Source organism: Aristolochia californica, unplaced genomic scaffold (genome assembly GCF_029961685.1).
Source record: "Aristolochia californica isolate CCGP_79_NKW_82.1479 unplaced genomic scaffold, dmAriCali1.0.hap1 SCAF_16, whole genome shotgun sequence".
In the NCBI taxonomy this organism is placed as follows: Eukaryota; Viridiplantae; Streptophyta; class Magnoliopsida; order Piperales; family Aristolochiaceae; genus Aristolochia; species Aristolochia californica.
In genome coordinates, this window is record NW_027181837.1 from 20,452,280 (window position 1) to 20,473,378 (window position 21,099).

Sequence of the window (21,099 nt, forward strand, 5' to 3'; positions counted from 1 at the left end):
TCCTAGTTCTAGAATGCATGACAGCTCTATATAAACCTTCTTCAACTCTTCTGTTTGCAGAGTTAGTAGTACTCTAGTCATGGTTTTTCAGTTCTTGAGTAAGAAACTCTCTGTGTTGCTTTTCTGTTGATCTTACTCCTGTTCTGCGACTCCTTCGTCCCCTTGGTGACTGTGGCAAAGTGGCAGCCCGGGAGGGGACCGTGAAGGGAGAAGAAAATGGGAGAAATGTAGACAAATTCAGTGAAACGAGGATGAAACTGGAAGAGATGAGCTTGCCACCACTGCCTCAATTTCCATTTCCACCAGCCTTCGTGATTCCACAACTACCTCCTCTCCCCAAGCTGCCTTCCATCCCAGCTATCCCAACGTTTTCTCCTTTCCATCCAATCAGTTTCCCTCCTTTTCCTTTCTTCTCGCCACCTCCACTGTGAGCTCAGCCATTCGTCTGGACTTGGGTTTTCAAGCGTTACTCTTCCGGTAATGGCTTTCGTGCTGTTTTAAAGTTCTTTAAGTTGATCAACTGTACTGATGTTCGGTTAATTATAATGCACCATCTACATCTATGTCTACATGAATGTAGAGAGAGAGGGAGAGAGAGAGCTATCTGGTAAGAAACACAAAAAAAAAAAAAAAGAGAATCTCCAACTTGCATCCAGCTCATAATCAAAAGGGTCTTCATGGTCGTCTTAGAGAGAACCTCAAACAAATACTCCTCTCTAACTCGTTTCTCTCATATTAATACATTTATCAAACTGAGAATTACAAATCTAAATACCAGAACACCATTTACAACAAGAGAAGCAATACCCACATCATCTTCAATTCAAGCAACGCTGAAGGAAGTTGCAGCGCCTTCTACAAACTTCCTCGCTCCCTTGAACCATCTCTTGTCTCCAGCCTGGGCCTTGCAGATGTAGAGTTTACCGTCATTGACGGTGGCCACGATCAATTGGTGCTTGCCACCTTCATCTCCATCAGCTGTTCTGGTAAGTACTGTGACGTAGTAGTACTCTTTGCCATTGATTACCGGTGTTGCGGTCTCCAGAATGTTTGCAGTTGCCACAGCATCAGTATCAAAACCACCCTGTTAGGATTTCCACCAAAAATTGTTAGCCCAAGCAAACGATGTCTTCTTGACTGTCAATTCTGTGATTCATAACATACCTCTGAGGCAGTTTTCCCAGAGTAGGCTTGCTTCCCAAGCAGAAAGTTCACCTGCAGATTACCACAACAAAAATTATTTGTCCTCTGTTTCAAGTTTTGGGTGCGATGCTTCAATGGGTTCTTGTTTCTATTCCAGTCGCTTGAATTTGGGGTTCTCTCATTATTTGGATATTGCATTGTGGTGAAAGTTCCAACTATTGTTCTGCAATTCATAATAATAGACCAATCAAGAAATTGAGATCACCTCATTGAGGAACTCCTCGGGGGCTCCATACTCCTTGATTGATTTCTTGTTTGTGGGCGTAATTATAACACTGACATTGCTGTTTGAGTCGAAGTTGTCTTCATATCTCAACACCTGACCAGGGAACTCCCTTTCTTTGCTGGGATTCCATTTGGATGGAACCGACAGCTTGAATCCCTCACCAGAGATAGGTAGGTAGTCGGTGTTGGTCTTTGGCTTCCCGAAAACGTTAGCTGCAGAAAATTTATCGATGAATGGTGGAAATATTCACAGGTTTTCTGTTCTTGAAGTAATAACAACAACAATTGTGAATAATCAATTACTGCAACGGCCATCAATTAGTACAGCCACAAGCACGAGATCCTCCAAAAAGGGGAAGACCCATCATTTCCCTGGTTCCAAATTTTAACGACACCGAAAGCTTTGTATGTTAAGATTTATCTGTTGCGGATAGAATTCCTGTGTCTAAATCCAGTAAGAGAGCAACAAGGGTAGGCGGAAGTCGTAAGATTTACCAGCCTGGCCGTAGGCGGCGTCCGCGGGGGAGACCTTGGTACCGACGGCGGCAGCTCCAACGAGGATGGTGAGAGCGAAACGACGAGAGACGGCAACGTGGTCGTCATTGTCGCTGGTTTCCTGCTTTTGTGCTCTAACCACAAGCTGGGAAGGCTTGGCTGGAAAGTATCGCTGAGAGAGGGTCCTGGAGGAGGCGGTGGAGGGTGCATGGTGGTGAAGGAAGCAAGCAGTCGAAGCCATCTATGACACTGTTTGTCTCTCTCTCTGTCTCTCTCTCTCTCTCTCTTTCTCTCACTCACTACTGCAAGAAGGAGGAAAACAACTCTGTAAATGGGACAGAGGAGAGAGATGGATAAGTGTGGGGGACGAGTGAAGGAAAATGGCCGGTTTTGGATTTTTGGATGTGGGAAGAGATGGCGAGAAGATGAGATTTTTTTTATTGGATAACGTTTAGGTCGCTGTGATTGGTGCCACGTCTCTTCACATCTTTCATTCTCAGCCTTTCTTCGCCACTAATTTTGATTACTCTCCCTCTCAGTGCTTCTCTATCCTCTCTATCTCCACATCTCCCCCATTTCTCCTCTCTTGATTCACATGAAAAGTATCATAATATCCTTCATATATAAACAGATAATTAATCCTTAATTTGTTTAAAATGTTACTTTTGAGGTATCTCAGCTCAATTTTCTTATAATGGGTATGTTAAAGCATGTTAAAAGGATTATCCATCATCACTAATTTTATCTTTCTAGCTCTTCATCTCTTCTCTCCACACACGGCCTAGCTCTGCAACCGGGATTCTGAACCAAAACCATCGTTCACCATCCTGGCCATGATAACCACAGGCTCTATTGTAACCCATAATGGAAGAATCTGTGGCTTCTTTCAGATGAATGGCACAAACACACCATGGAAGCCCAGATTATTCATTCAAAAAATTAAACAGGATCACTTGCGCTCAATGACACTGGGCAGAGGTTCCAGAGAAACCTTTCCTAGACTTCCTTCAGCAACCAAAAGAATGGAACCGCGGGAAGGACAGGACCAGAATACCTGGTGCAAATTAAGATGAGCAACCACAAGACAAACTCTGTCTAGATTTAATTTAAGTATACAACAGTAATCTCACAAGAATTCGTCTCAAAACCCATTTCAATGCCGCCAGCTCTAAATCAAGCCACTGGTTTGTAGGATCCCATCCTCAGAACTCATCTCAGCCACTGCACCTTTTTGTTATGATAATGTAAGCAAGGAATGGAGTTAAATAGGACATTACATAGGGGACATCAGAAGCTCCCTTTGATATATCATTTCAACCAGTCCTAAAAACACCCAAATAGCCTCAAATAAAAAATGACATATGAGGGACGTCTTGATAAAACCCTGATCCTTTAACACAGCAGAAACGAGTATGTGATATGAAAGCAGACGGGAATTTTGCCTGCTGCTCGGCTCAAGGTAATATCTAGAGATGCCCTCATTCCGCCAAAAACAATCTATAATTGGTCCTTCCTGCATAATCTCAAACGGTAAACAGTCGGTTTCTTGAAAGAAGATTTCATTAGAAGCAAGATCTCCATGTGTAGAACAAGATTTGGTCAGATAGAAAAAACTAATATGTTGTCACCAAGATGTTAAGTTTTTTTTTGTTTTGTTTTTTTTTTTTTTGACAAGCCAAATAAATTGCTGGTTCTATCCAAAGCTTATAGAGATGGAATATTTTACCTTCTTAAGCAGCTCCAGATAAGGTGGTTCTTCCCGCGGGAGGGAGTCTAGTAACTTTTCCCACTGCAATTGTTTTTCCTATAATAGCATGACAACTTTCTTTTAGTGACCTGAAGTCATATAGACAACCATCTAGCACTTCATATACTTTTAAACACAGATTAGCACTTCTACTTCTTGCTTACCTTCAGACCTAAGGGTAAACCTTCCAAGCTGTTGGAAATCAGAGAAATTCTCTATACATATTAAGTTATTCACCTGTCAAGTACAAAAGAATAAGAATCAGGCACCCATAATCTAACAAAAATGTTGGACAGTAATGAGTTTCATATTCACAATATGACATGTCAATATCCTGCCCATCACAATAAACAGATTTTGGGTAATAAATAGACCTCCGATATTACTTTTTTTAGCCACAACACTTCCAAAATTATGCAATAATGACATAATTGAAAATTTTATTACAACTGAATCACAGTAAGTTACCTGAATACGACATACTATAACAGCACCATTCTTCACAAAAAGAGCTTTCTTCTTAAGTACTTTCCTGGTCTTAGGGTCCATCTGCTCAAACAGCTCCACAATCTCACACTCTTCAACGACTGAATGTATATGCAGCACTGCCTTGTAGCCAGCAGTAAAAATGGCCTGTTGCATATACATTTTGATAGATGTCCTTAGATAAGATACATCTGCCAGAAGCAGAAAAAAAATAAAGCACAAGTAAAGTTGCAAACACAACACTCCAAGTCATACATTATCAAGCAACTCAAGGATCTGCAATTGTGCATCAAATTCAAAATTTGCACTTATAGGTCTATCTGCAAAATGGAGAAAAAAATGTTATTAATATTAGAGATATTCCAGCTACATTGAAGCTAAGAAGTTATCTTTCCTCAACAACTATAAGTCAGATTCTTTTTTTGGCCTCATCTCAAATTCCCTGGTGAATCAAACTTCACTACTCTTACCATTTATTCTTTCTATATGTACATGGCAGGTTCTTATGTTTCCCTCTAAATCCTGAAGCCTGTAGTCTGTTTTTAACAAAAAAAATTTAAAACATTTCTCTTCTCTATGTTTCATCCAAAAGTAGTTTCTTTTCACAGTAGCATAAGATGAGGAACGGTAAACTACAGCACCTGATACAGTATGAAGTTCCACAGTACCAAAGATAATGAACACGTAGTTTATTATTTCAGTCAAAAGCCAATAACAAGAAAACAGAGGCAAATACCCCTTTTCAAGAAGAGATGAAGGGCAGGGGAGGGGAGGGAAATTTTCTTAACTCTTTCCTTTCAAAAGAAAAAATTAACATTCTCAATCCTATTTGATTGAATGAAATAGATAGTCCAATATTAAGCAGAAGCTTACAACAATCACATACCAGCACTGCATAACACAAAACCACTGAGTATGTCCTCGTCTTCAATCCCTGATAGTTTCACCCTGACATTTTCACCTGGAGCTGCATGTTTTACTTTGTTTTCATCGCAATGTAGGCCAATAACTTTCACATGAGCCTGTAACGGAGAATATAGAAATAAAGTTGAGATCCATTCAAAAGATTAAAGAAAAAAAACATATACGATATCGTAACAATTATGATAAGGTTGAACATGAGAAGCCTCTCTATACAGCAAGCTCCACTACTAGGCAGGGACAAGGAAACTAACAAACCTTATTGGGCATGATCAATAAGTTGTCACCCTCCCTGACAGTACCAGACTCTATTTTTCCCATCACAACTGTTCCCATATCTTTAAACTTGTCGATTATTGGCATCCTACAAATGAAAAACCATACAAATAAAAGCATATGTAATCTCAGACGTGGAGGAATTGAAAATAGAAAATCAACATAAATGCATTAAACACATCATGAAAATCAAATGCTTTGGACATAATGTCCAAAATTTCCAATTTTCAACTACATGATAACATTGTGTTAATGCCCTTCCTACTCAAGGGTGGATGTTGCCCCTTCCTACTCAGGGACTACACCCAAGACATCTTGGCTTTAACAGGGGTAAGGCATCTTGGTCCTGTTCCTACTTCAATGATGTTTCACCTGCAGGACTAAACTTTACCGGTTAATTTGTCACCTGCTGTGGCGGTGAAAGGGACAAATTCAGTAGCAACAGGATTCACTTGAAACAAGAAAACCATGGTGAACAACTTGTATGTAAGAAGAATAGTCTTGATACATCATGACAGTCAAGGGCTTTTAGAAAATAAAATTAAAAAACTACCTGAAATTTTTTTATTCAAGAAATGTAGTAAAGGCTGACAATATTGCCCGATTACCCGATCAACCATTTTACCCATTTGACTATAAATGAAAAGAAAGGAAAAATTGTACCCATTTAAGAATTCGGGTAAGATTACCCCATTACCCGTCTTCCAATTTTTAAATGAAAAAGAAATGGGTAATGAGTATTTCATATCCATTTACCTGAACCTCATTTAAAAAACATGGTAAAGTTTAACAATGTTTTGCTCCTTTGTCTCTACCCTTACAGAAAAACATTAATAGAGAATATAGGTCATTAATTTTCTGACAGCAATCAATGCAACCATCTGTCTACCCTTTTCTCTCTCCATCCATTATCTCTGTTCACTTTGTCATATTCTATTAATTAATCAACTTCCTCTGTCATAAAAATCAAGATAAGCGAAGATGTTTCACTTTGTCTGAAAAAATTTCCAACCATTTGACTGAACAGCAGTGTCACTGGAGAATCAAGAGTCGAGGGGCATATTGCAGTCTCACGTCCTAAAAACCCTAACAGCCAATCACGCAAAGCAAAGAATTCCAACTCTCTAAACTCCATTTTCTTCTTTCTCAGTTTTATGATCACCCTTCCCCCTATTTTTTTCATCCTTTTTCCTCACTAATCTCTCAGTTTCTTTCTTTCTTGCATGATTACACTTCCGTTTCTACTTTCTCAGTTTGTTCTATCTTTTGCAGGATTTTCTCTCAAAGAGAACTCTAGCCTCCTCTCCAATCCATTCTCCTTCTAGCAGACTCATTTTCTCTTTTCCTCAAATTCCATGATCTTAGTGGGTCAAGACTTTTGAAGTCCGAAGACAAGATTGAGCAAAAGTTTTTGTCTACAAGTACTAAAGATAGAAAGAACCATGAACGTTTTTGTATAGTGATGATTTTGTGATTTTATTCTATTTCATGGACGCATTGTCTAAATAAGAATTTTTATTTAACATATAAAACTTACCCGTTTGCTTACCAGTTTACCGTTGGTAAATGGAGGGGAAATCCGAAAACGGAATGGCCCTTTGTCAATTAAATGAAACAGGTAACAGTACAAGTGATAGCAAAATGGAACAGGTCATTCCTGCTGCTACCAGCTCACAGCCCTAAATGCAACATCCATGAGAAGTTCCTTCTCTGAATAATATCTCATGAATGCAAACTATAATCTTTGTCTGTATGTAGAGAGGCCAAGTATAACTAGAAAAGACTTTTTGCCTGACAGCAATTTCCAACAAAGACTCTAAAATTGTTTTATATGCATAATTCATCAAGCAAGAAAAGAAATTTTGAAAGTAAAAATAACATTGTTTTCATCAAATGTTGTAGATCCTGACAGATATGAGCTGCAAGTAGATTAATAGTCATCCTAGCAGTCCCCAGAATAAAAAAATATCAAATATAAGCAACAACAAGGTAGTCACAACCAGGTAATAATCTGTATTTATAGTAAAGATAGAGATGACATCCACGCCTAGCATAATAATTAAAAAAAACAAACTATAGTTCTCAGCCCAACCGAAACTAGATTAATATTCAAGAGAACCTGCATAGCATTCCATCATCATAAACAATATTTAGATGTATAAATCTATTAAAACATCCAAGAACTGTAAATACATAATTTCCATTGAGTTGAAGAATTAAACCAGAAGCAAGGATATGTACTTCACAAGTAATAAAACTAACTCATAAATAGACTACAACATCTTAGAAGACTTTTTGGGAAGAAGAAAACATTAACTAATCAATTTAATAGAAGAATACACTCAATTTAACACAGAAAAGGAAAAAAGACAAAAAAAAAGAAAATCTTGGAATCTACCTTAATGGACCTTTAGGATCCCTTGAAGGAACTTCAAGAGCATCCAGGGCTTCAAAAAGACATTGACCATTCCACCATGGGCAAACACTTTTATCCACTCTTTCATTCATGTTTGAACCCAGCAATCCAGATATTGGAAGGAAAATAACATCTGAAAGAGATCCAAAAAAAAAAATGTCATACTTGCAACTAAAACTGCATAAAGAATTATGGTACCCCTAATTTCTTTGTTTGCTTCACACCTTTTCTTTTAAGGAGCATTTGATAGATGATCAAATTTTTAAAAAAGAAAGAAACAAAAAGAGACCAACACAACCTTTTTTCACATTGTAACCAGAACTTTTGAGGAAAGGCACCATCTTTGATTCTATCTCATCATACCTGGTAACAAGCGATTGATAAAGCAAAATGTTCATCTTTCAGGAAAAAAAAAAAAAAAAAGAGAAAGCAATATGACAACTGAGAAAGCTCACCTTCCTTTAGACCAATTAACAGTAGGATCATCCATTTTGTTTACAACCACAAGCAGCTTAGAAACACCTAATGTTTTTGCAAGCTGGACATGTTCACGGGTCTGACCACCTCTCTCATATCCAGTTTCAAACTCACCCTTTCGAGCTGATATTACCTGATAGACAACAATTGACATAAAATAAGTACATAAACATATTAGACGCACTTAAATCACAATTTGCAAAACCAAGGTTACCAGAACTCCAACATCTGCCTGGGAAGCACCACTAATCATGTTTGGAACATAACTCTTGTGACCCTGAAAATTTAACAAAGCAAAATGAAGAAGATAACTGAGCAACAGAAACACCAACGGATCTTGACAAGCAATATTAGCTTCATGAAATGATAAAACTGGATCTTCACAAGCACTAGTAAGCACCACAAGGACACTTCCATAGTTTGTGCAGGCAATCTCTTGCAAAGCACAAATGCATAAAGTAAAACAGATTAAAATGAACAAAGACTTACAGGAGCGTCTAAGATGGTGAACCTTGTTGTCTCTGTCTCAAAATGAGCTCGACCAACTTCAACTGTGATACCCTACAATCAAGTATCAGATAAAATACATAAACATTATAAACTATAAGGAACAGAAATAAAATGTTACAGTTAGCTACACATGGAAATAGCACAATTGAAACGCAAAATGGGTAATGACTTAAGACAGTGTGATGCAAAATTCCTGGGTCTAGATAAATGTGGAATCAGTACAAATGGCAGCAGTAAAAACTGTATTTACTTTGTGGTTTCACCAACCACAGGAAAAATCAAATGGAAACCAAGAATAATTATAGTTATCTTCAGATAACTCGTTTCCAGAAAACCAAAAAACAAAAGAAAAAAGGAAAAGACAAATAGCTGAGACAATTGAAAGTAACCATATTTTTTTAAATTTGTCTTCAGTTTCAGAGACTAAACCATCCCTAGAAATTATCTATATAGAATCAGGTAAGTGAATCACTGTTAGTATAAATTAAACGATCAGGTCAATAATTAGAAAATCAAAAGGCTATAAAATTATATAACCTAAGCCCAAAAAAAAAAAAAAAAAAAGGATGATTGAAGAGGAGAGGGGGGAGGGGGGGCGGGGTTAAGAAATGTGCCTTGACTCGCTCCTCCTCATTTGTGTCCATAATATATGCCATGTACCTATCACAAACATTAAAATATATATTCAGATAAAGGGCTACCAGCAAAGGAGAAAATGATGTAAGAGAAGTCAACTGATAAAATATGCAATCAAACACTACTTGGTTGCATGAATACGGTATAAACACAACGTGTCATTCAAGACATAGAATTAACAAATTAAGAAGAAAAAGTAAATAAAGTAAACTGGAAACATGAATTTCAAAAAAAGAACTAACCAACTTTCTCTACTCTTATCTTTGGCTTCCTTCTCATATTTCTGAATTGTTCTATCATCAACCTGACCACTCATGAAAAGTATCTGCCCCCCGATTGTAGATTTGCCAGCATCTGCCACCCACCATATAAATAAAGTCAACCATAATCCATGCAGCAGCTTGAGGGAAAACAATTTGTGAATCAATATAGTGTATAACATAGAAAATCCACCATATATTAAACTCATTTAACAGAAAAAATATGTACTAGTCAACTCAGTAAATAAAACTTCTATATGGACAACCAGAAACTTAATTGTGGTAAACAGAGAAGACAGTTGGCATGCCAAAGATTGCCTTCTGGTAGACTCGTATGTTGAGTTGAAAAATGTCAACTTTATTCATACTAAAATAAAGTATAAAGAAAATCAACATAACAGAACCAAAAATCCTTGGAAACATAAGGATCTAAACATCATCTCCACACAGGTAACATAATCTAAATTGCATCATGAAGATTAAACAAAAAAATACTCTACTGAACAGACCCTACTCACCAACATGACCAATAAAAACAACATTCAAGTGTCGTTTCTTTTTCGTGTCATCTTCCTCTTCTTCTTCAACCTGCTTTGCATTAGTGATATCTTTATCTTTCCCTGTATGTCAGCCAAGCCAGTCACAAACAGTATAAGTCAAAGGATGCACACTTTATCCAATTCTAACCCAATCATATGTACGCTAAAATGTACGATAACTGGGACCTTTTTGCTCCAGTTGCAGTGACTGGAGGGACGACTGTATCTCTTCCTTGGCAACTGAATGAAACAAGACTCAAAATTATTACCAGAAAATTTTCAATTAATGCATTCTAGCACTACAAAGCTTCAACATGTTGTTGTACTGATTGGTTAAAAAAAAAACATCACTAGAGCCAAGAACACTAGAGTCAAGGCTTGATAGATATACATGCATATCTCATGTGATCATATCTTTAATAATGATCATCCATGTCATGCAAAAATGTGCATAAAATACCCATGGACATGTAACTAGAATTATGAAATATGATTCCAAGCTTATACAAGTACAATTACACAGAAAGATACTTGAGTGAAGGCCAGCATACACAAGTCATAATTGATGCGAACCTACCCTCTTGATCGACCGCAGCATCATTCAATACAGGTTCCTCCCCTTCTTCTTTCTTAGGAGCTTCAGCATCCCAGTCAGATTTGTGATCCTCTTCCTTTTGATGCAATTCAACATCTTCTGAGAAACTCATATCTTCGTCACGTTTCCCTGGAATGCAATCAAGCACCAAAATTTCTCAAAATCATTTCCTATTTAGTAGAACACGTGAAAAAAATTCTTTCAATTGTAAACCAAATCAACCTCATGTCATGAAATGATATCCTTCCTTCTTTTTTTTCTCGATTAAGAAAACAAGGAAGTCGAAGCGGATAACACCAACATGTATAAAGGTTATGAATGAAGAGTTTAACTGTCTTTCCACACTCCGGAAGCCACATCTCACTAAATATAAAAGAGTCAAAATTATTTAACCAACTGCCAGAAGACAATTTCCATCAGCGACATAAAAACAACGGACAAAACTCTCAGTTGTCACGGCTTTCTTCCTTATGAAAACTTCTATCAACGGTCTGTCACGACATAGTCGATTCATACTTCCCGAAAAACGCACAGGGCATAACCGAATGCTACCCTAAATTGTCTTTTTACACCAATACTTCCTTTCATCAATTTCTATATACTCCCAATCGAAATTTCAGAAACTTTTGGTCGGGGGAGTTGCAGATAAGGTTTCGAGCATTCACAATTCATTATAACTGAGAAAACCCCACAAGTAGCCATCCTCAGATGATGGAGATATGCGCAGCTTAACCCATGATTACTCACAAACATCCAAAAAAAAAAAAAAAAAGGAGAACTGAGGAAAGGGGAGAAATTTTCTCCTTACCGTCAACGACCGGCCGATCGATATCCATATCCATGAACGAAATCCTAAAAGTGCAGCAGCCAGGGAAGGTAATAGCAGCAGTGTCAAACCCCAGAAACGACGGAAGTGAAAAATATAACCGAGTTAAGCTAACACCTACGTGAACGCCTACCGACGTGTTTCCGCCGTTCCACGGGCGCCGGCGCGTATACGGTACCGTAGCTCGCTCAAGCCATGACCTACACATTCACTTTGCCATCTCGACCCTACAGCTGGCAAACGAGCCTATGGATTAATCAGATTAGGGGTAGTAACTATGAATCTAGGAATTCTGAAGTATTTTTCCTAAATTTATTTTTTTATTTTAAAATTTTTTTACTTAAAACACAACTTTCAAATATGTTCTTATTCGATGTAATATATCCAATTATAATCATTCTAAGTATATTATAGAATTACAAAACATGCCATTGTGATATTATTCATAAAAATCATGTACCGAACTAAAATGTCATGAAAATAAAAGACAACTCTTACAATATGATTAATTAGTAATAAACCAAAGTAATAAGGATTATAAGTGACATGAAAAGATACAATATGGACAACTTACAACCAATTTTTTAATATTTTACTTTAAGGTGTTCTAAAAAGATACGATAAGTGACACAACCTAATCTTGTTTAACTTAATTTGAATCAAGGCACGTTAGGAAGGGATGATTCAAGAGGTGGTAGACGTCTTACAACATAGCCATGATGCGATTCAAGGCTAGAGGAGGATGTCCAAAGTAGCATTATAGTGCTACAAGCGGACAAATGCAACAACCCAAATGAGATACGATTGGAGCTAGAAGATATACGAACGAGAATGACCATTGTGGAACTAGCCGTTCTAAATGGGGAAGGTGCTCTTTCGCCTATGAAGATCAAAGTGCCTGAATGAAAACTATACAATGGCGAACGCAACCCAAAAGTGATAAAAAAACTTCTTGTAGCAAATAAAATAGTATTTTAAAGCTTCTAAAGTCTCAAACAAAGAAGTAAAAGTTAGAATTGCTTCTATGTTCCTTGTTGATGGTGGAGAAAGAGAATGAGTGATGTCAAAGATGGAGAGAACAACGGCAAAAGTGTGCAGTTCGGGCGACATGACCGCCTTTGCAACGAAGGCTAGGGGATTTTTTTTTATTGTTGTCGGCGAGACGGAACGTGGTGATGGCACCAACGAGACGAAACAACGGACAAGAGGCTAACAACGACATCAACAATGATGGTGGTGGAAGGCAGCAGCTAGGTGGAGGGATTTATGTGATTAGAATCGACAAGCCTTGACAAAAGATTGATCAGACCAGAGATGAGGGTGGGATACAAGATGCAACAACGACGATGGGCAGCTGATCGAAAACTCTTATACAATATAGGAATATAGAATAATATTATCGTGATTATTATTGATCAGGTGTACAATATTTATAGAATTACAACAAAGATAATAACTGATTACAACTCTTCATTCTGATTACTTTGTGAGTAAGGTTGGATCTTCTCTTTAAGAGGGAGGGTATTCATCAAATTTTTTATGAAAGTGTGAGATGAATTGTTGGTACGATTTTCAACATCGTGGACTTGGCGGAAGAGTTGGGAGTTTGTTCATGGGAGCAGAATGAGGAGAGCGAAGAGTGGGCGGAGGGCGGAGGGCGGAGGGCGATGAGAGCGACCACGGAAGGTATTCCAGCAACGCGGTGGCAGTCTCAATCGCATCGCCAGGTAACAGTGGCAATACGGTGGGATTCTCAGTTGCACTGTTGGGATACATTGGCAATGCGACGGAGTTCGTTCTCGCCAAGCACTCTCAGAGAGGAAAATCCACAGGGCTCGATGCAGATGAGCAATGGGAACATATTCAGAAGAAACAGAAGTAGTGTCAAGTATTCGGCATCTTGCTTCTGTCGTGACAATCCAGGAGTTCATGGAAATTCAGGGATTTCCAAAATGGAAGGCTACGAGACGCTTCGTACCAGGACTTGCAGACAAAGGGAACGGCTATAATCCTCTTTTCCAGACCAACCCTCTCAAATATTTTCTCCAGAAGCGGCTGAGGCAAATCTCGCCGCCTGTTCTCTTCAATACTCAAAAGATTCCCTTGTATAAATGCCATCTTGGATCTTCCTCAACTCCAAAAGGCATCTTCCTCGATGCCGTTTCTCCTTTATCCCAGCGTCCTCTCCATGGCATCTCAGTTCTCTGGCTTCGACTACTTCAATGGTTAAATAGGGGAAGATCGAGGGGAGGCCTATCCGACGCTACAACTAGTCAGCTTCGTTCTCATTAACGCTTTATTTATAGTTTGCCTAAGCTTTATGTCGATTGAGCAATCTAAGCAGCTGTTGGGACATGAAATCTGACGATTCACATTGTTTTCCTTCACTGTTGACTCACTAATTCTATTTCTTTGTCGTTGGACTTGCCTTGGATCCCTAGCATCAGAATCCCAATAGGGATTCGTTGCCACAACAAATTCTGCTGATCTAATTTAGAAGAAAGCCATATTCAGAAATCGCTCACTGAGTTGGCCATCTAAGAATGCGGTTACTTCGTGGAGATCAAGAAAAACTGGCTGCTGAAGAATTTCCCATCCGAGCGACTGCAAGAAACGTGTCTGGGTATTGATTTTTCCTCGATGTAATCGAGCACTTGAATTTAAGAAAAAAGAAAAACAACAAGGGAAAGAAAGAAATAATAAAGGAAGCTGAAAACGATGATCTCCCTTGGACTTCCTTCACTGCTGCACAAGCTAATCAAGCGTCAACAATAAGACCATCTGGGACGATCTTCTTAAAAACTTCTTTCACAGATTCATTGTCATCGGGAGGAGCTCCATTCTACTTTTTAGTCCTGAGAATTGATTCAGGCAGGCACTGCACAATCGCGCACAAAACGACTCCACACCATTAGTGGATCCTCCGAGCGGCGCAGCAGCTTCTGAATTTAGTGGCCTTGAATTCATATTTGATACCCACTAACTGGGCATCGGCTTCCTTACGAGCCTTCTCAATCTGGGCAACCAGCTCGCTGATACGATCATCCCGCCGCTTGATGATCTCGCAGATCTTATTATTCAGATTCACATGATCCCGGTTGCAGAAGCACCGGTTCGATGCCATCTCACGGGAGGTCAGCACGTTACCGCCCAGCATGGCGAGTTTAGCTTGTAGCCTAACTGCCCGGACCGCGTTCATGCCGTCGGCCGTCTCCAGCCATTTACAAAACTCTGTAATGTCGATTACTGTGGGCTCGAAGACGTCGCTGACGACTTTCTCGGCCAAAGCATACGTCAGGAGGTTTCGGAGAACTCCCTGCTCCGCATACACGGCAACCACCCGAAGGAGTCGCACGAACTTATTAACTGTAGAGCCAATACTGTAAAGCTGCTGTAGAGATATTTGATCAAGTCGGCATCCAGCGTCACGAAATGGCTCCAAAGCCTCCACCATACGTTGCATGATTTCCAGCCGAATTAATTCAGGGAACTTGAAAAATTTTCTGGGTCTCTACCAGCTGCTTGTGTAATGGTGTTGGCTTCGACCTCACGGACCTCTTTGCACACCCATCGCCTAATTATCACTTTTCCGCGGCTTCAGTTCATGATAATTTCTTCTTTATAGACATGATCTATCAACTATGGCCTCTGGAAAGCCCATTCGGCGGGTGCAGTTCTTGTGTTTCACTCTCATCAACACTATATTAGACATGAATTCAAGGAGAAAATGTCGCGCTCCTGAGTCTTTTCCCTCTGCTCCAGTCGTAGCTGCTTCGACTCCTCAAATACCTTCAGAAAGAGAAGACGGAAAGCCGATGCGACGCCTGCAATTCCTCTGCACCTTCGACGCTTTACTCATAATTCGATGAGCTTCGAGGCGAGCAAAATAAATATGCAGCGAAAGTTTTACTTGAAAACTGGAGACTGCTCCGGTTCTTCCCACACTCTGTTACTCTTTTGACGGCTCGCGGGGCTCTTTTTGAAACCAGCGTTTTGTTACAAGAATTTTAGGATATTATCCCATTTTTTTAACATAATAAAATAAATAACTAACTTTTTAATTTATATGAACAAATATTCAATTTTGACCTGTCAAGAGTGAAACGTAAGATTTGATCGATTACTTGGTGCCACATCAGGACTCGAGACTCTTATGCCACATCAAACGACATGTCATCGGCAAGCCACATCACACTGTAAGAAGCCACGTCATCTAATAAATATTTTTAAAAATACTTTATTTTTTTAATTTTATTTAAATTATTTTTATAAAAATTTTAAATACTTTTTAGTTAAGAAAATAAATTAAAATATAAATTTGATTTTCTAAAAAATTAAATATTTTTGAAAAAAATTATAATTTAAATAAAAAGTTTATTTCAAAATATTATTATATATAAGGTAATTAAATGTGTACCGATAAATTAGATTTGTAAACTCTAAAATAATTTTTTCAATTAAATTTTTTTTATATTGATAATAAAAGGTGTTAACTAAGTAAGAATAAATTATTTTAATTAATTATTACGAAAATTATGTTTTGTTTTTATAAAAAAAGGTAGAATATTTGTACCGATAAATAAGAATTTTAAAACTAAATTATTTTTACTAAATATTGTATTAAATTAAATAATATCATAAAAGTAAAATAATTACATGAAGGTATTAAGTAAAATAAAGTATTAATTATATTAAAATTTAATTTTAAATAATTAATAATCAAAAATTATATATTTTATTAAAAAATGTAATGAAATGAAATGTGTAAGAATTTTTAAAACCTGAAATTAATATTTTAAACACAAATTAATTACAAAATAACCTAAATCAATCATGTAAAGAGAATGGGAGAAAAAAAAGGTAAACTAAAGTAGAGGGGCTTATGTGGCATTTAATGAGTGGCGCATGATGCGTCATCCTACGCGGAAGATGATGTGTAGGTTGATATGGCATATGACTCCTCATGTGGTGACATGACACCACGTAACCGGTCAAAGTTTACTATCACATTTGATTGTACACATGAGTATTTGACCTGTCAAAGTTAACTTATTTGTGCAAATATGTTAAAAGTTTGTTATTTGTGTTATTATGTTAAAAAAATTAGGTAAAATCCTAAAATTCCCTTGTTACATAAGCCATTTTCTTCGAAATGCAGTTTCAACAAAATGTTATATCCATGGAATGATAGAAAGTAATTTATAGTATAAATATATTTTCAGGGACCATTAGTGCTTCATGTTTATTGGAAACACTTTTCTAGCTGAAAATTTTTACCAAGGAAATCATATAATTTTCCAAGTAAGATTATTCAGCCAAAATATGATAAAAACCATATGAAATTTATTTGAATAAGTATTTTCCAAATGATGTTGTAATACTTTTCTCACAAGGTAATTTTTCATGATAATTTTGTATTTGACAATATATTTTACTTAAACTTGAACAAATAAATATGATAATGTATGAGATCGACTATTAATTTTTATTTATTTTCCTAAAAAATACACTAATAATCCATTTATTTTTTTTGGGAAATTTCTTATTCTTTTTCATATAATTTCATAGTAAGGTACTAATATGATTTTATCTAAAGGTTTTTTGAATATGTATATCCTAGGAAAAACATTTAATAGTGACTTTTCCAATGATATAAATTTCTAATTGGGGCACTAAAAGGGGCCAAGAGTTTATACTTTATATAGTGAAAAGGTATACCTTGTTAGAGTGGTTCCCTCCACTCCTGTTAGGGCCTTGCATTCTGCACTTACCAGAACGATCTGTTAAGTTGTATTGGCTAGGCATTTGACATGGTATCGGAGCTGGGCAACACGTTTTGCGTTCGAATCCCAGAGTGCAGCGGTCTTGAACCCGGGAACGTTGGGTGTCAAAGTGGTTACGTCCATCTCTGGTTAAGTGTTGTGTTTTCCGCATCTAACAGATCGGTCTGTTGGGTTGCATTGGCTACGCGTTTGACATGGTATCATAGCTGGGCACAACGTTCTGCGTTCGAATCTAGACGGAAGCGGTATGGAACGGGAACGGTGGGTGTCAAAACTAGGTGGTTCCGGTCTACCTGGGTTAAGTTCGGTCTCTCCAGTTAGGGCCCTGCTTTCCACACTTACTAGACCGGTATGTTGGATATTATTGCCTAGGCACTTGACATCTTCTGAGAGTTGGGCACCACGTTCCCAGTTCAAATCCCGAAGAGAGCGGTAGGGAATGAGAACGGTGGGTGTCAGAGGGGTTCCGTGCACTTTTGTTAGGGCCCTACTATCCGCACTTACCAGATCGGTCTGTTAAGTTGTATTGGCTAAGCGTTTGACATACCTAAGTTACTCAATAAATAACCCCAAAAAAAATATAACTTCGCTCTCTAGGAGTCACTAGTTTCCTTTGCTAAAGATTTTTTGATTCATTTTTAATTATTCTAATGTGTGTTATACTTTTTTATGATTAACATATAAAACTGATATCATAATAAGGTTTAGGCACAACTAATAATTTAAGTAACAAAGACACAAGAAACATGCAACGACTTATGGTAGTTTACAATTCTCTCCTGATCTTACTACCTTAGAATTCTAGCAAGCAACTCCTATAGATTCACAAAGGGATTTGTTGGTAGTTCGGTGAAGAACAAACCTAGAGATGGGGGAGATTTGATGATTATTTATGGGTAATTTTTTAATATCTGACTTGGATTTCATGAAGTTTGGGGGCAAATTTGTTATGAAAATTTTTAAAACTAATATTAAAAACCAGTAATCCGTTTTTTTTTTTTTTAAACTTTTCGCGGGAGAAGCCAAAAAAACCCGGTAAAGTTAATACTTCCAACCGAAGGATGTCCACTTTCGGTATCATATTCGCGGGAGGTCTCGCTACTCCTCCCTGCCGCTGCCATTGTCACCGTCGCGTTCGCGTCACGCGGTCAGAGGTAACGCTCTCTCCACCTATTTGCTCTTTCAGTAGAAGCTCAGCCATACTCTTCCCTTTCGCACTGTACCCTCAACTTGTTATCACATCCGAGAGTACGGAAGATCACCTAATCACGATCCCAGGGAATTAGTTCCGAAACGTGGGATATACGAGATTATGGCGATGGCCCATTTGTCTTATATGATATGATTACAACTTATGCAAAAAAACAGTATCGAGGTTTTTCTTTAAAATGAACGGATAGTTAAACCCCTGGGAGTTTGGTTTTCTTTATGATTGAAGTCAAGCTAGTAGCTTGCGTTTTACATAAATCAACAAATTGTTGTCGGCATGTGTCCACATGTGGGTTGTGTCATCTTGTAGCATGATATTCCTAGTGCAGTGGTCAGTGAGCGATGAAAGAGTTTATAGTGTGTTTTATTTAGTGAATTGGGTCACCATAGGAATGGCCGTACAGGTCTGGTTATCTTTGATCAAAATAGTGATTTGAAGTGAGGTTGCGATCCCGTAGGAAAATTTATTGAGGTAGTACTACCTACGAGACGGGTGGGAGTTTCTTAAAATTCCTGTCACTGCTTAACTCTGTTCTTTCAAATGCATCTTTATTTACGTTTGTTGGTGTTAGATTGGTTAGTCCTCTACTCTGTTATCAATCTGGTTCAACTAAATTGTGAATTAGGATAATTGTTTACTAACTGTCAGTTGGACTTTGATTTACATTTTCTCCTCTAGTCAAAGATAAAAAGACAACTTTTTTGTCAAGGAATGTGGATTCAAGAAACTGATTTGATGTAGCGATCATTACTAACCTTAAAATTGATGGTTCTGCTTGTAGGAGACTACTGATTCTGAAGCTTAATGTCGTTAGTGATATAGATTTTACACTCTATCTTAACTATGTTTAGTACTGGGCAGGTTAGACAAGATATTATGCCTGGCAGATAAGCCTTGAAATTTCCCTCTTCTGCTTGTTAGTATTGCCATAAAGCAAACAATGTGATCTTACCCAAACCTGTGAAACTGGATGGCTTATAAACCAAGATTATACTTTACAGCTTAAATAATTTTTAAGAAATATCAAGATAATTATCAGATCATCTCTGTTACGTTGTCTTTACAGATTAGCCATGCAAGAGGAAAGCTAAAACAAGAATTAAGTTCACTTTACATCAAGAAAATTTTTATATAGGTTATAGAGTTTTAGTAGGAAATCAATCTGCTAGAGCTATCTAGCTCTACTTCTTTGTCTATACTACCATGCTTGTACTATTTATAGATCATTGTTAAAGATAATGTGAAACATCAGAGACTACAAAACCTATGTAATGTACAAGATTTTTTGTATATCTTGTTCAAAGAACAAAAAACCTCATATTCTAGAAAACGAATGCTTAACAACTCTAAACAAAAGATGCTCCTTTTCTGTAACTTAAACCTTTGTCCTGATATGTTTGTGGAATAATCCAAATAATAAGATGTAGATGCCAAGAAAATTTGGAGAGGCTCACAGGGAAAGCTATAAAAAAATTCAGACAAGTAATGTGGGACTATTCCTTAACACTCCCCCTCACGTGTAGACCCTCTTTTGTGGTATCTTCCAGAAATCCATTTTCTCTTCTATTTTCTCCCCAAATCACCTATTTTTCAGAGATATCTTCTAATCAGTCAATCAAAGAGGAAAAGGTTACTTCTCTAAATGAGTCTTTAGAGTTCCTAGGTGCTGGCTTTTTATGTCCTACTGGTGAAGATTGACTAATAGTAGATTTCACATAGACTGTTGAAACTGAAGCCGAAGATCTAACATAAACAAACTCCAAGTACTTATTGAGCCAAAGACAGTTGATATCTTGCAGATGGTTGTCTAGTAGGATAACATAATTGAGGTGATGAGGTAACTGTCTTGGTCTTTAATAACGTATTTGCAATCTAAAGCATAGTCTTAGTGCAGCTTCGCTGGCACTATGGGGTATCCTATACAGTATCCTGTCTTTTTATCTTGAGTTTTAGGGATAAGGACCTGACCTTGGTATGGTTATTCATGTCACTTCTGCATGCCAATATAGTATCTGTTATCATTGACAGTTGCTCGTGCTGTGTTAATTTTACTGTGTCGTGGATTTTTTTTTTTGAATACTATCCTGTTATATCAATTTCTTTAAACCTCAATTGGAACGAACCTCTGTGATAGAGAAATATCATTGCTCATGGCATTGATAGTTATGAAGGCAATCTAGGATAGTGATATAATTTTTTTTGTGAAGTTGTGTAGAAAAATGAAGCACACATCGTAGAACTTACTCAGACTTAACTATTCCCAAGTCTAAATAAGTGAGTGGGGATATTAATTGGAAGAAAATTTATTATCTAGGCATGAAAGGTGTTTCTTTGTCTTATTATGATTTTCTTAGAGTTCTCTCAGTCATTGGATGGTGCTTCACGGCAAAGCCTCCTCTTTAGAAAGACTGGCAGCCTATAATGAGACCACGGATCTTGCTTCTGAATTTCAGTGTTGATGGAGTAATGTACCGAGACCACCCAACCATGCATC

The 21,099-nt window shown here is 37.5% G+C and overlaps 2 protein-coding genes across 2 annotated transcripts; both read right to left on the reverse strand.

Annotated features, from left to right (window-relative positions):
* Positions 1-624: 624 nt before the first annotated feature.
* Positions 625-2,301, reverse strand: LOC137953843 (oxygen-evolving enhancer protein 2, chloroplastic-like). The gene is made up of 4 exons (XM_068801363.1): positions 1,924-2,301; positions 1,409-1,641; positions 1,165-1,215; positions 625-1,084 (listed from the first exon to the last, which is right to left on the reverse strand). Exons 1-4 carry the CDS (start codon positions 2,162-2,164, stop codon positions 824-826), a joined length of 786 nt encoding a protein of 261 aa, XP_068657464.1. The 5' UTR covers positions 2,165-2,301; the 3' UTR covers positions 625-823.
* Positions 2,302-2,993: 692 nt separating this feature from the next.
* On the reverse strand, positions 2,994-11,740 carry LOC137953551 (uncharacterized). Its single transcript, XM_068800981.1, has 19 exons — positions 11,734-11,740; positions 11,595-11,638; positions 10,769-10,915; positions 10,378-10,431; positions 10,171-10,272; positions 9,635-9,746; positions 9,371-9,416; positions 8,736-8,807; positions 8,461-8,523; positions 8,225-8,379; positions 8,068-8,132; positions 7,752-7,902; positions 5,336-5,441; positions 5,043-5,178; positions 4,412-4,476; positions 4,139-4,303; positions 3,835-3,907; positions 3,650-3,727; positions 2,994-3,436 (listed from the first exon to the last, which is right to left on the reverse strand). The coding sequence occupies exons 2-18, from the start codon at positions 11,626-11,628 to the stop codon at positions 3,654-3,656; spliced, it is 1,620 nt and encodes a 539-aa protein (XP_068657082.1). The 5' UTR covers positions 11,629-11,638; positions 11,734-11,740; the 3' UTR covers positions 2,994-3,436; positions 3,650-3,653.
* Between the last annotated feature and the right edge of the window lie 9,359 nt (positions 11,741-21,099).